This window comes from Falco cherrug, chromosome 4 (genome assembly GCF_023634085.1).
Source record: "Falco cherrug isolate bFalChe1 chromosome 4, bFalChe1.pri, whole genome shotgun sequence".
Taxonomy (NCBI): domain Eukaryota; kingdom Metazoa; phylum Chordata; class Aves; order Falconiformes; family Falconidae; genus Falco; species Falco cherrug.
The window spans coordinates 5583973-5599022 of NC_073700.1; the positions used below are offsets into that span (position 1 = coordinate 5583973).

Consider the following 15050-nt stretch of genomic DNA (forward strand, 5'->3'; position numbering starts at 1 on the left):
TGATGAACCACCCTGTAATCCTTCCCCAATCAGTATCAAAACCAGATCAGCATCAGTCACACCCTCACACCAAGAGTCTGGGATTTAGCAGCGACACCGATCTCGTTCCCAGGCCCTAGGTCAGCCAGCCGTGTACGTGGTGGTACGCCCTGCTCAGGCAAAGCCAGCTCCCCCAGGCACAGGCCCTCCAGCTTCAGTTCTCCATCACCACCTCCATGCTGAGAGATCCCCTCCCAGCCTCAGCTGCACCCCCCCGCAAGACTCCTTACAAACTGAATTGTTGTTCAGCAGCACCACAAAAAAAAAAAAAAAAAAAAAGATAGCTAGTTAGCTAGTGGCGTGACAACAGCCAACATCCACAAACCCATTTATTCGCAACAGTTGCTTTTGAACAGAGTCCATCATCTCAAGGGTCTCCTGTCTCACGGAAGAGCCCAAACCCAAAGCTATTTAGAGGAAAAATTTTCTTTGAAGACCACGTGAGTGAGCACTATAGCCTGTTCTCTCCCCCTCCCCCAAACATCCCGAGACACGACTCTAAAAAAACTATACATGTACTTTAATAAACAAAGCTTTGCATTTAATGCCTCGGTGTTACTTAGAGGAAGAACTGCTGTTTCTAATAGTTTTGTAGCTTCAGTGGTTAAAAACTTGTATTGCTGGCTTCATCCAAGTACACAGATACACATCTCAGATCACACACATTTGAAGTATTAACTATTTCTCATGGCATGGGATGTCAGAATTATCTCTGGAAGCACAGCCACCTTTTCCCTCTCATACCACAAGCCCCCCATGGGAGAAGCCCAGGTGCCGATGCACAGCAGGGGGTGGAGAGGGAACAGGAATGCAAGTAGTCGAGCCACAAAAACCAAAAACTCACAGAACATCTAACATTTATCCCAGAGTGTTAAAAAGAGGTTTCACTTCATTTTTCCCTCTCCCAACCACAGATATTTGCTGTAAGTTTTTCTTCTATATTTTGAAAGGCAGCTTAATCCTCTTCCATACACAAGGATTTAAAGACTTGCCTATAGCCTAGAGGACACCACAGGGCGCCTTCATAGGAGTATCTTCTGTCACACGGGAATCTATCCCGTTGGCTTAATTTAACATGAGACTATTAAAGAAAGGCATACCACTGACCTGGGTCCAAATGCCCTCTTCCGAAAGCATTTGCAGCTCTGACACCCAGCCCTCCAGCTGCCAGCATACTGGGGCACTCTGCCTCTCCTTAAGCTGAGGTGCCTGCAAAAGCAAAGGTCTCTTGCCTCCACCCCAGATGGCCTCAGTCTCAACTTAGTTCAGCACCTGCCTTGTAGATGAATGCAGATGGGACCCAGAAACAAACTGTCCATCCATTCCTCAAACAGTTGAGGCCAAGAGCATTTGTGGCACGCACCTACAGCACTGGGCAAGAGCCAGGCAACAACATCCGCTTTCCTCTTACGTGATACCTAAAAGAGGTCCTGCCCACCTCCCCTCCCACAAGGGCAATGCTCTGACCGAAGGAGCTAGGTGAACAGGGGAGATCCATTCCAAATTCCCAGCTGCAACGCAACAGTCAGCAGAGCCTTTACAGAGCCTCTGCACTACTGCACTGACAGCCAAGGGAAGGGTGAGGAACACCTCCTGCAGCTTCACGGCTCCAGGACAGGAGGTTCTGCCCTTCTCAGGAGGAAGCTTTGGAGCCTGCTGGACAGGTCAGCAGAGTGGTTAGCCACAGGTCTCACCACCCTGGCAGCCAGTTCTATGTCTGAGGACGGAGCCCTCACCATGGGCACGCTGCTCCCAGCCACAGCCCGAGGAGCAGAGGCAGCTCCCCCCGTTGTGCTCCCCATCCTGGGTGCCCAAGTTCACCACCCGCTGCAGGTCTGAGACCAGCTTAAGCAGACAGTCCTTAAGGTCTGAAATGGAGACCGCAAAGCAAGCCTTCTATTTAAAGACCAAGTGATCTCTGCTACTTGACACCAACGAGGCTCAGAAGCTCTCAGCAGCCTAGAAGAATTTATAGCTCAAACCTGCTTTAGATAACTTCAGTCCAGTTCAAGAGTTTGCCACACATCCGAGGACAAGCAGATTATTGGCAGCAGCTCTCTCCTCTCACCCCTTTTAGGGTGAAGTTACAGAAAACAACCCATTTGTTTCCTGGAACAGCAGTACAAGAGCTTCAAATTAACCCTCACAATACAAGTAACTCCCAAATAACTGCATGATGTTCTCCCCCTTCCCGTCCCCAACTGCCTCTCCTGGAGATCGTGAGCTTTGGCTGGGACCAACTGCCACAGCGACTTCTGAAATTCATTAAGGTCAATGAAAGGTGTTACACAAGATACTACAACTTGTGCACAAAAAATTCAGAAGCCTAGAGGGGACTGATGCTACATCCCCAGAAGCACGTGCAAAAGACACCACACAAAGAACATACCCTGGAAAGGAAGGAGCCCAGCTGGGCTGACAGGGGCTGCGCTAGGTCATTCTTACCAACTCATTTCACCCTGCATCCTCTGGTTTAGTAGAAGCACTTGTGTATTTTCTCTGCTTCTACAGTTTTCTATATGCACTTCACCCTACATCCTCTGGCTTAATACAAGCAGTTGTGTATTTTCTCTGCTTCTACAATTTTCTATATGCACAAACACTCAGTACATGCAAACCCACCCATGTTAGTCACGATCACGCTGTTTGCCAAAGGGTAAGATATTCTCATCCTCCATTAGTAATTGAAGGCAATGTAAGTCTTATTGTAACTGAGAGAAAAGCAAGTCCATTTTATTAGCACAACACTTGCTTTATTACATTTATATCAGTGTTTGTTCTGACAATTGTAAGATACAAAACATTCAAATGCACATAATCATGGCAATTTGTCTTAATTAATCAGTAAAGCTAGAACAAAACAAACCTATTTTGCATTGGTTTTACAAGATCTAGATATTATCACATTTCAGCAGACCACTGCATGGGCCTGAAGCGATGAGATACATACATGGGGAATTTTGTGATTCCCCCACCCCCGTTCTATTTTAACAGACGGAATTGATTCTGCTCAGTCAGCCACCACAGCTGTATTGGCTCCAGCAAGTACAACGGGTCAACCAAAATGGTGCTCTAAACTGAAAAAATCCAGACAGCAAAAACAATGTTAGAAAGCTGCTTATTGTGCAAAGATCTGGAGTAAACACCCTAATTTTAATCCTTCAAGCATGTACTAGTGAGAAAGGAACATCCATTTCAGAAGCAATCCTAGGCAATGCCTGTTTTATACTGCTTCTGTAAAAGAAACACCTAGTTCTCTATGAGATGGCCAACTGTCATTTGTTCTTTTTAGTAAAACCTATTTTATAGAATATGGGGGTTTATTATTATTTAGCTAAAGAAAAGACTTTCCTTCATCTGATCAGTCTTAGTGGGCTTCAGGCAGTTGTAAGCACTTGACACACACCAACAATGGCATTTGGACAAGCCTTATTAATACAGGAATACACAGAACAACATTACTGTGCTTGGTACAGAACCACAGTTTATTAAAGGCACATACTTTGCCGAGAAGTTAATGGAAAAGAGTTTCCCAAAAGCATAAACATAACTAGAAAAAAAATATTCAGCCATCACCCATACATATTTATATTCAAATTATCTTGGATTAAGACGAAACCAAAAGCCCTGGAAGTAGTTTTCAGGAGACCTGGACTTCAGCAGGACTTTCAGAGTCTAAGTAAGATGAACCGATAGCTTTAGTAAGCAACTATGGTACAGTTCCTCTCCCTACCCCACCCCCCCCACCCCCCCCAAAAAAAAAAGTCATTGCAAAAGAAAATTAAAAAAAAGACTGGTGTGTAACACAAACATGCCCATTTCCTTTCAGGTTTTCATTTTCTTAGAAAAAGCTAGGAATCAAAGCAATTTTAACTAATTACCTAACCAAAAGTTACATTAAAATTCAAATTAACTTTGGTAAAGTGCTGCCAAGATTTGTAACGGGATCAAATAGTACTTAAAGCATGTTTAGTTTTCCTTTGAGATGTCAGAAATGAAGATCAGATTTAATTTGCAAAAAATGGCCGAATAAAAACCCCACAAATGTTATTTGAGCCTGTTTTCTCCTATCTGTTTTCCTCAGAGTTCATGAATAAGTGTTTTGTATCCCTCTGTGGCAAACAACTGAAGAACAGATGGTATTAGGTCTTAAGTTACTCCTTCCTTGATAGTTTAAACAAGACGAAATGCCATATTATGGGAGTCTACATTTTACCCATTACTCCCACTGTGTATTTAACCACCTTATTATACAGCCATTATGCTGTATTAGCACAATTATTTTCCAGTAAATCACTTTTGGAAATCTGATTGTGTACACTGTGACACCTGATACGAATTAAAATGCACATGCACTTATGTGGAAGATTCTTGAGAAGGAAGAAATCCATCAGCTCCAGAAACTCACTTATTCAGAAGAACACAGCAGTAGCCACAGTGGGCTTAGACAGGTTCTGGCGTGTTTAGTAGGGGCAATATTATTTAATAAGCATTGTTGAGATGACAGTGAATGGAAAACCCAGGTATGTAAGACCAACTGAAGCCTGAGATGGAGCATCTTCCAAAAATGAAGATGAATACTTTTGCAAGTTCACTTATTTCAGGGATTGAATAGAAGGGATATCACTACACAGCACTCGCTGCACATATTTGGAGTAAGCCAAGTCACTGCTAACAAACAGAACAGTCACTCTAGAAAAATTCTGGTACACGTTTACTGCCAGCTGATTTAGAGCTCAGTCCAAGTTCCTCAGTCCCTACAGACAACTCACTAGCAACTAAGATGCTCCATAAGGCTTAGAGGTGTTCAGTGACACTGAACCTTGTGTCCACAACACAGGTGACTGCAGGAAACACTGGAGAACAGGCAGGACCTGCGATCTCCTCCTTATGCCAGACTCTGTGCCTTTTATGTGGGCATGATCATCTGCAAGGTGAGAGTCAGGATGGCTCCGAAGCTATGTAGCACCCAAGTAAATTCAGAACAGACAAAATTCCCCAAGCAGCAAGCTGTTTTGGGCAAGCATCATGCCAAAAGGAGGTGTGGAGTTCATTTCTTTGGAGGAAAATGAGATTTTATTCAGAGATATGGGAAGCTGCTTATGGTTTGAAGATTAGTCCGTTCCAGAGCAAGGGACCAGGTCTAACAAAACTGTTTTGTTGTTTATGTGGAAACTGGATTTAGAAAGATCTACAAGTACTCTTAGGGCAGAGAAGAGAGGTACGGAGAGCGAGGCTGCACACCTCCCTTTTTACAGGCCATGCTTTCACCAACTGATAAAAGCCTTTTTCTTATTTCCTCTGCACAAGTGAAATGGAGGCAAAGAGGAGCTCAGGCTCTTCTCTCTCTCTGAATGTAAAGAAAAATCATCACACCAGGTCCAGCAGAGATGTGAAAGTATCTATCATCTTGCAGTTCTAACAACTGATCCAGACTCCACTGTGGAAGAGGCTGCAGCCATTTATTGTTGCACAGAATTTAATTCTAAAACCTCACTCCTGGCAGAAAGGCAGGCTTCTCATTTCAGAGCAGGTAGAAGGGCAACAGGAGAGCGGCAAGTTGGTTCCTCCATTTCAGAGCTACATAGGAACAGCAAGAGACTGGATGAAGGTTGTTCCTAGCAGACTTTGCAGCTCCACAGAAAACACCCAGCTTCCCCCTCCTTGCCAAGCCAGCTCCCGGGCACACTGAAGCCAGCATGGGATAGCACCCACGCTCACTAACTGGGCAGCGTCACTTCAGGGAAATTCTGCATTTCCAGATAACTTTCATTTCACATGGACGAGCTTAAACAAGAAAACTAGTTCTGCTTCTGCATGACCATTTCAGATATTCTTCAAACATTATATGCACAAACCCCTCCTACTGCAGAGCAATGAGGATGTCCCTTCCAACAGGAGTGCCAAGTGTCACACATCTCACATGACATGCCTTTGGCTGACCTTTTCCTATGCCTACAAGCTGTACGGGTATCACACATCAGCACTTACCTTGTATTTATGTTTTCTGGCCAGTCAGACCTACCACAGAGCCTACTGAACACACAGGTAAGGATCCTGCTGCCAGCAGGCAACAGCTATGTCATGGCAAGTCTAAAAATGGATTTCCCCTGATCAGACAGCAGCAGCAAGCTCTTCTCAGCACCCAAACCTACCACTCCACTGGGGCTCCTGAAGCATGGGAGATTTATCATCATCTACCTCCTCACCAATCCCTTTATACCCAGGCCTTACAGTGGGGTCTCTACCCTCCCAAGAATCACTTTTCCCAACTTCTGCAGCACATCTAATCACTCAGAGCATGCAAAAACACTGTTAACCCAACAGCCAAATTGCTATTACCACCCGTTCTTGCACACCACTACCAGTGCTACTGAGCTTTCTTCAGACTTCTGTTATACCCCAACCACCAAAAAAAAAAAAGGCATCAGACCATAAATACAAGCACGTTCTACACACAAGACAGACTGCATATCAAGTGCAAACACTACTAAGATGACAGCTTGCAACATCAACTTTTCCCTCCCCCCATCAGCAATGGATAAGAGATTAAAGGGACCAGAAATATCCTTCACACCAAGTTCTGATCTTCTTTTAAATAATTTCCTCTTGTGGCAACTGGACCCCACACATACAGTGTGAAGAGTTTAACCAGGATTAAAAGAGCATACAGCCACCCCTTAGGCAAAGCATACTCAAAAGCAAAAGAACAGTCACTTGATTCCAAAGCAGAACAAGAAGCCTGACCCAGCTCTTTCATTTACTGAATTTGAGAAGCAGTCTATTAATAGTTCACTACTATATCCCTACCCTGCTTCTCTATGTCAAGGCAACAGCTATACTAACAAAACCCAGTGACACAGGCACATGTTTTCATATTTATACTGTAAAACAGAGATTGTTCAAATTTGAACAGATGCCACTACCTCAAGAATTAACTTGAAACAGACAAAATTAGTCCCAGAATTAATTTAAAATGAGCACAAAACAATATCTGGTACAGGCTTTCAGGTACCATCTCCTTCCTTTCTTGTCCCAAACAGATTTTCTAGATTACTCTGTTCATTTACACTACAAAGTTTACCCAGCCAATAAATTAACAGCAGAGATAGTAATCAGTCACTATTTTCACATCAGACAAATGCTGTCAGCCAACAAGGATGCTAACAGAAGTCAAACTACCACACCAGTGAAAATCCTGAAGGCTTTACCTTTTTCAGAAAGAAATCCCCTGGATTCTTGATACAGGGGCATAGGACATCCTCCTCCCTCCACACAATTCAACTCTACATCATTGATTTTGCCAGAAGTGACTTGCCACAATGTTAGAGCAAAGTGAACTTGCTTTAACATTGCCCATTTTACAGGCTCCCACTTGTAACCAAGCAAGCATATCTGCTTACACAAAACCACCTCAGCTGTGGACCTTTGGTATTGCTTTAAGCAACTATCACATGTCTTCCAGGTGGATATCAGATTAAAAACACTGCTTAAAAACTTAAGAAGATAGGTGCATTGGCATCATAGCCTTCTCTCATACATAAGGTAACACACTTGGAAATAAACTGCATGCTTTTCCTCCTTTCCTCCACTGAAGCCAGAAATTTTGCTTCAAGGAAAGATTATCAGCCTTAGAAACAAAAATTAACAACTTCACTAAGTCTAGAATTAATGATTTCAAATGCCCTTTTTATTCACCTTTATTAAAACAAAGTCTAGTCTCATCTTGTACTTCTAGAATATTCATGCCATATTAAAAAAATAATCAATCTGCTATCAGCCAATCTGGATGAGCTTCTCATTTAAGGAATAAAAACAGATCGAGAAAATTATCTGTTCCCATATTAATATTGCATATCAATCAAATGAAAGAAGTGTTCAGAAATTAAATGCATCCACAGTTAGAACTTAATTCTCAGTTAAGATCTGTGCCCTCCAAAAATTTTAAACTCCTCAATATCTGAGTGACTTAAACTTTTGCATTTTTTCCCCCCTTTGGTTCAGGCAGTTTGAAAGGACTGGCAGTGACATAAAAAGGAAAGTGTCCTATAAAACCAAGGAATAACTCACCTACCTTGTAAAGACAATTAAGTTTTTCCCTACAGAACTATACTACCAGAAGCTTGGCAGAACAGCTGCCAGTGCAGTGACAAGAAATTGCCACCTCAGAGCAGCAGAACTATTTGTGGCTGTTTCACCATTACAGACTCACTGGTTTGGCGGTCATTTGGAAAGTGCTGTCAGAGCTATTCTAAATACCCTTGATTTCTAATTTCAGCTATACAGGCAAGGAAGGAGAGCTGACCTCTGCCCATCCTTCACTCTTACAGAGCTTCCCAGATACCTCTGACATCTGATACCTGAACCAAGCTCTGCCCCAGGGAGCATCAAGGACTCCCATGCATTCTCACACACAGCAGCTGGAGACCAGGCTTCCCGAAGAAACCAGCATCCACCTAAGCACCAGTATTGCAGGGTTGAGAACAAGCCTTGGGCAACCAGCTGAAAAAGCCTGGCTTCCCTGCGGTGCTCACCCCCAGGCATTTCTCACCTTCCCACCACAGGTACAGCAACAGCAGAGGATGAGACTGTCCATCCTTTCCACATTTCCAACAAAGAAAACTAAAAATTAAATACAATCAAACAGAAGCTCAGTATCTGCAGTCCAAGCAAGAATCATGAAGCCCAATGAGGTCCCTGCATTTGACAGAGTATCCAGTTTGACTCTTCTGCAGTTTCACTGCACGTTCCAAAAGGGAAATAGGATGGGGATTTTGAAACTATTCATTTAACTAAAAAGATGATTTGGCTTGCCAGCAGCCGATCGCCAAAAGCCTGTATTCCTTATTCATGACCTAACATTGTACTTAGGAGCGCAACACTGAAATACTGTTGTGCTGAAGCCTCACCGCACAGCAATTGTATGCCACCAATTAAAATTAATTATAGCTGTTGAAAACCTTAGAATGCAAACCCTCCAAATGCAAGGGCATGCTAATCCTGCTCCAATGCTTCAGTTTCAGGAAGGAACAATAAATTTATTTTCTAGCTAGAATCAGACTACAGCTTTTACATCTTCAGACAGGTCTAAACCCCAGATCTAGTTTGGTTAGTATTTGGATCCTGCCCTAATCCAAGCCATAATTCTGGTTCTGAACCCTAAAGCCATCTTTTCAATGAAACAAAACCACCGAACGAGAACGGCTCACAAGGTCTTTGTACAGACAGACAAAAAAAAAAAAAAACACAACAGACACACAGGCAACAGTACAACTGGGCTGAAAAAAATGCTGAGCGAGGACAGAGGATTAACGCCTGCATGGAACCTCAATACTGTTAGTTTTTGACTCTCCAGCTCTGAAAGTAACAAGGTACAAGTACGTCTCCAGAAGACAAAGTACAGGTTTTTGCAGTTTTTCCACAGAAAGGCTCTAGGTATGGGTTTTGATGGTGTGAGACTGCAGAGGAAGGAATTTTGTCTTCAGCAGCACAGTGACGATTGCTTCCACTCAGTCTTCTGCTATGTCTATCTGAACTTAAAATTTCTGCAGAGAAAGAGGCAAACAGGGGCACATCGAACCAGCACATTACATAAAAATTTTCAAGATGTCATGAATAAAACGATTACTTGACAGCACTCTGAACTTTTTCCCAGTAAGACTCTAGCTGAATTGAGAGTACACTACAAGTCAAAAAAGCCCAAGACAACACACAGCCATTCACACCTTCCCCTGACTGCTTCCTTCATGCAAATTCCTCCCAGAAGCACCGGCTTTAATGCCATGGTGATTAGAGACTTCTGTTATTCAGCTGGACCTTCCCAATCCAGACCAAAGTACTGGCTTTCAACATTCACTCACCATCTCACGTGACCCAGCTTCTGGCATCACCTCCAAACCTGCACACGCTCGGACAGCAGCGTTTGAGGAGAACCACCAGCCCTTACCTACTTCTATGGATTCACACCAATTTCTCTAAAGCAATTGGAGGCCAAAAATACATTCTGCATTAAACTGAAATTATCTAGTTGTAAAATCTGCATTCTATTTGCTTTGGCTTAAATCAAACTAGTGGGAATAAGGAAGTTATTACAGATTATTTCTAGGAATTCTTGAACTGGCTGCATGTGTAATCAAGAGTCACCAGGAAGAAGAAAACCAATCGCCAGGTAAGCTTCACACTGCAATTTCCCCTTTCCAATCTCTCCTTAGGTGCAAATGTCCCAAACACTGGAATTTCAATACGCCACATTCTCCAACGCAGTCTTTTGTAGTTAAAGCTATTCTTTTACAGAAAATATACTGGAAATACATCTATTTCCATTTCCCTGGTGGAATCCACTGGGAATGGAGCAGGATGAATTCCTGACCCTGGCAATCTCTCTGCAGTGGCAGAGCGGGTGCACTGCTGGGACAGCTGAGCATCACAGCTGAGCATCCTCTGCCCGCAGCCGAGCCCTCCCTCGGCAGCATCCCAGCTACCATCCTAAACCAGTTTCAGGCAGCCAAAGTAAAAGTCTTACATGTTCGGGATTCGGTTTCAAGCAGGAGCCAAACAAAGCCCAGGCCTGCCCGCAAGGCTCTCCCCTGGCAGCGCCCACCTCCCTCAACCCCCCTTTAAACCCCCTTGGCAGCCCCTCAGCCTCCCCTGCGAGCCCACCAGGGCCCCTGCCAGGCTGGGGGTGAAGAGGTCCACCCCCTTACCACCAGCTCAGAGCCATACCTGGGGCTCTGCCTTCTGCATCCCAGTCTCACCCAAGCCAGGACTATCCAGACTCAGAAGTGCCCCCCATACTTCTTAAGCAAGCAGCACTGCAGTGAATATCATGCAAGGAAATCATTAGGGAATAAAGATGTGGCTGTACATCTGTCCCCACATATCCCAGCAAGCCAGGAGCTATTTACAAATAGATTGGGCCAACATTAAGAAAAATAAACAAGCGATCAGGAGCTCAGGCTTAATATATCACACTTACATGTTACTCTCTCGTGCTCTTGTGGATCATAAAGCTCAGTCAGCCAGTGGGAGTATAAGGACCCCCAAATCATAACTAGGAGTTAAATGTTCTCATTCCCACCAGCATTAGGGTAACTCAGACTGATAGCTCAAGAAAAAAATTTAAGATCTGTCTTGGGTTTTTCTTAGCTCACTACTGTTAGCATCCATTTGAATGAGACCTAAAAGGCACTAAAAGCGTCACAAAGAAAAGAATTAAACATATACTGCTGTCGTTTTCACAGAAGTTAAAATACAAAAATCACTGAGAGGGCAACAGCTATGTCCCAAACCGGCTGAGGAGGGTACCTGACCCTTCGCTCTCGTTAGCTGCGGCTGGCTGGCTTCACCGCAAGGATCTAGACCTCAGCTCGGCTCTGCTATTGAACAGCCTCGAGAAAGGCGATGGATGCACGGGCCCCTGAGCCGGCCGACCCTGACCAGAGCAAGCAAGGGCCAGGTACCCGCGGGGGCTGGGGCAGGGCAGCGGCCGCTGTACGACCACAAGGCATTTACAGCCGGAGCAAAAGGCAGCTCGCTCCCGCAAACGCCCGCCGAGTCATTCGCGCCCAGCCCTGAGCCCGGGCCCGCAGCTGCCCTCCCCGGGGTGCTCGGTGCTCCCTCGGCAGGCGCAGGGACAGGGACGGGTCGGCCCCGGGCCCGAGAGGGTTAAGCCTGGGAGGAGCGTACGTAAGGTGGTGGGTTGCGAGCCAATGAGCCCGTTGCGCTATAGTTAGCCTGGATACCGAGCGATGGGGGCTATAAAGGCTGCTCAAAGCTGAGCTGCTGGAGATGACACCGGCACGGTGCCCTTAGCTCCCAGGCTTACAAAACAGAAAAAAAAAACAACCCCACAACAAAAACACCCAAACCACAGCACACAAGAGGATCAGCTCGGCTTACCTGAAGTTCACACCACGCAACTTCCACCCACGTCTCCGTGTCCAGACCCTTATAGACCGTTTTGAAGGATCCCCTCCCGAGTTCAATATCAAACTTTAGGAACCTGCCATCCAGCGAGGTGGCAACGGCTTTCATATCGGCCTCCTCCTCCGGCTCCTCTTTCTTCGGCTTGCTCTGATCTTTGGAAGCATCCGACGCCTCTTTCCTCTCCGCGTCTTTGCCAGGCTCCCGCTGCTCGTCGGCGGTCGCGGCAGGGCCGGGGGCGGGCTCGGCCCCCAGGCACACCTTCCCCGCGGCCCCGCGCCCGGCCTTCGCCCGCTCCGCGATTATCCGCCGGGTCTTCGGGAGCAGGATGATTTTCCGCTGATGCTCTGACTCGGGAAGGTCGAAAGCAGGCTCCTCCTGATCCGAGTCCACCACGCTCCTGCGCAGGAAGCGCTGATGGACCATTTTGGGGTCCCTGGAGCTGGGGGCGCGGCGCGGCGGGGCCGGGGCTCCCGGCATTGCAGCAGCGTCCGCGGCCGCCCCGCTCCCCCCGCCGCCGGCCGCTCCATCAATATTCATGCTCGTCTCCGCAGCCGGGGGAGCGCCGGGCTCGGCAGTCGCTGGAAACCCGCCACGGCCGCCGCCTCCTCTGCCTCCCCGCCGAGGTGCCGATCTGGCATCGCCCCCAGTTTCCATTAGGTCTGAGGTTTCAGCGCCCGCCGCCGCCCCCGGGCTGGGGAAGTCACCGTGCTCCATGCCCGCGCCGAGCCGCCCCGCCGCCACCTGCGAGGGGCAAGGCAGCGCCCTGAGGCACCGACGGCCGCGGCTCAGCCCCGGCCGCCGGGCACCGCTCCCCCGGCCGCGGGGCTCGCCCCAGCGCGGCGCTGCCCCGGGCACGGCCACGCCGCGGCCCCGGGCGGGAGGGCTGCGGCCAGCCGCACCCCCCCCCCCTCCCCCGGCCCGGCGAGGGTCCGGGCTCAGGTGCGCGGCGGGGCCGCCTCACCTGCGGCGGGGGCGGGCGGGGCCGCGCACAAAGGCGCGGCGGGGCCGCTTACTTACGTGCGGAGCGGGGGGCTGCCGCCCTCAGCGCCATGGACGGGGATGAGAAGGGCGGCGGGGAGAAGGGGCGGGCGCCGCCGTGCGTGCGCCCGCCCGGGTGTGCGCGCCGCGGAGAGGGAGCCGGGGAGCCGGCAGCGGGGCCCCGCGGCCCGCCCCTGCGCGCTGCAGCACGCCCCTGCCCGCAGTGCCGGCCTCCCCGCTCCGCCGCCGGCCCGGCCCTGCCGCAGCCCCCCCCGGCCCAGCCCCCGCCCCGCCGCCGCCGCCGCTTTTGTCAATGGACACGCTCCCCGGCGAGCGCCCATTTAAGGCACCGGCGCTCGGCGGCCGCCAATGAGGCGGCGGAGGGCGGCCCCCCCGGCCCGGCCCGCCCCCCCGCCCAGACAATGGGAGGGTCCGGGGCGCGCCGCCGCCTCGCCCCGCGGCGCGGGAGGGGGCTGGGGGGGCCGGACAGCGGCCGCCCCCCCCCGGGCAGGTGGCCCCGCACCGCCCACCCGGGGAGCACCTTCCTGGGGGCGGGACCGACCCCCAGCGGCTCCGTGCGCCGCCTGCGGCGCGGCCGGCGAGGGGGTGGGCGCAGCCAGCAGCCGCCCGCCCTCGCTGCGGCCGAGCGGGGGTCGCTTGGGAGCGGCCCCAGCCCCGTCCTGCCCGTCGTTCGCCAGAAGCCCCCACGCGTGGAACGCGAGCGGGGGCTACTCCCGCCCCGGACCGCAGCGACGCCGGGCTCCCCGCTGGCGGCAGGTCCGGCCGCGTCGCCGCACGCACCGGGGAGCTCTTTGTTTGGGGTCGGGGGCTTTTCCCCAGCCCCGGCAGCTCGCCAGGCACTCGGAGACCACCGGCCGTGGGGGCGGCGCCGGGCCAGGCTGGGGGGGGCCGGAGCGGGGGAGCCCAGCCCTGCTGCCCCGGTGCGGGGCGGGGGGGCGCCCGGCTGGCTGCGGCTGCGCCCCCCGGCAGCTTGGGCAGCGCTGCTGGGTGAATTCGCGAAAGGGCTCTGGTCCCCGGCACTGCCAGGCTTGCGCGCTGAAGTGTTGGCTTCATGCAACCACACCACAGGGTCTAGTAATTAAAATCCAGCTAAATGAAAAAAGGAAAAAAAAAAAAAAAAAGAGGTAAGAGGTTTACCAAGTAATTGTTCCCCGAGATTTCTGAAGGAAGTTGACTGCCAGGCAACCATAATGAGTTTTAATTTTGATTAATTCTTTTTTCGGTATGGAAGATGAAAAGAAAAAAAAACACAACCCTTTTAAAATGAGAAAACAGGTGGTTATTTTAAACAGAATCTCTGGTGGTTTAATCTTTAAAAGCATAGTTGATGACTAATAATTTAGCGGTATGGATACATTTGATCTTTCAGTGGTTTGTTTTTCCAAGTGTTCAAATACCTACACTACTTCTCGAGCTTGCAATTGTGGCAGAAAACAGAGGTTTGCACCATATAACGAAATACAGAATTAATTACCCACTGTCAGTCCTGAACCTGCGGCTCTTGCTACTCCACAGGCAGAGGCTGGGCAAGCGGAACGTGGCATGGAGCTGCCAGGAGAAAAGCAGGGAAGGTGAAGAGCTCCAACACCTTCTCCTCGTTATTACATAAATGTGACCTAGAACTCTCTTCCCAGCTAAAGAAATTCCCAACACCATGTAGAAAAAAAGGACAAGATTCAGGCTAATGAGATGACTAAAAGTAGCAGGCGACATCTCACTCAGCAGGTGGGCAGGAGAAAATGGGGAATATTCTAGAGCCAACCAAATACCAAAACCCAAAATCTGCAATCCAGAAAATATGGGGCAGGGGTGGGGGGTTGGGAAGAGTCTTGGGTCCTCGTTTGCCTTTTGCCGCCAGGCCTCCTTGCGGGAAGGCGGGAATCTGGGGGCTCACGTGGGAGGACAGCATGGTGAGCAGCCTTGGGAGGAGGCAGAGGCGTTGTGGAGCTGCGCCCATCACTCTTGACCCACCCCCAGCACTGGGCAGGCAGAGCAGCACCCTCACAGCACCCCCGGCCCCACAGCACCCTCACAGCACCCCCAGCCCCACAGCATCTTTCTCACGGCCGAGTTTCTTCTGGGTTTTT

The 15050-nt window shown here is 49.2% G+C and overlaps 1 protein-coding gene across 11 annotated transcripts in view; it reads right to left on the reverse strand.

Moving 5' to 3' along the window:
• The window catches only part of WNK2 (WNK lysine deficient protein kinase 2), a 112401-nt gene extending 99174 nt beyond the window's left edge, over positions 1-13227 (reverse strand). For all 11 annotated transcript variants that reach the window (XM_055709608.1, XM_055709606.1, XM_055709609.1 and 8 more), the window contains exons 1-2: positions 12982-13227; positions 11938-12705 (exon numbers count right to left, since the gene is read on the reverse strand). In XM_055709608.1, coding sequence (XP_055565583.1) covers positions 11938-12678 — 741 coding nt within the window. In that variant the 5' untranslated portion in view covers positions 12679-12705; positions 12982-13227. The remainder of the gene's footprint in view (positions 1-11937; positions 12706-12981) is intronic.
• Positions 13228-15050: the final 1823 nt, after the last annotated feature.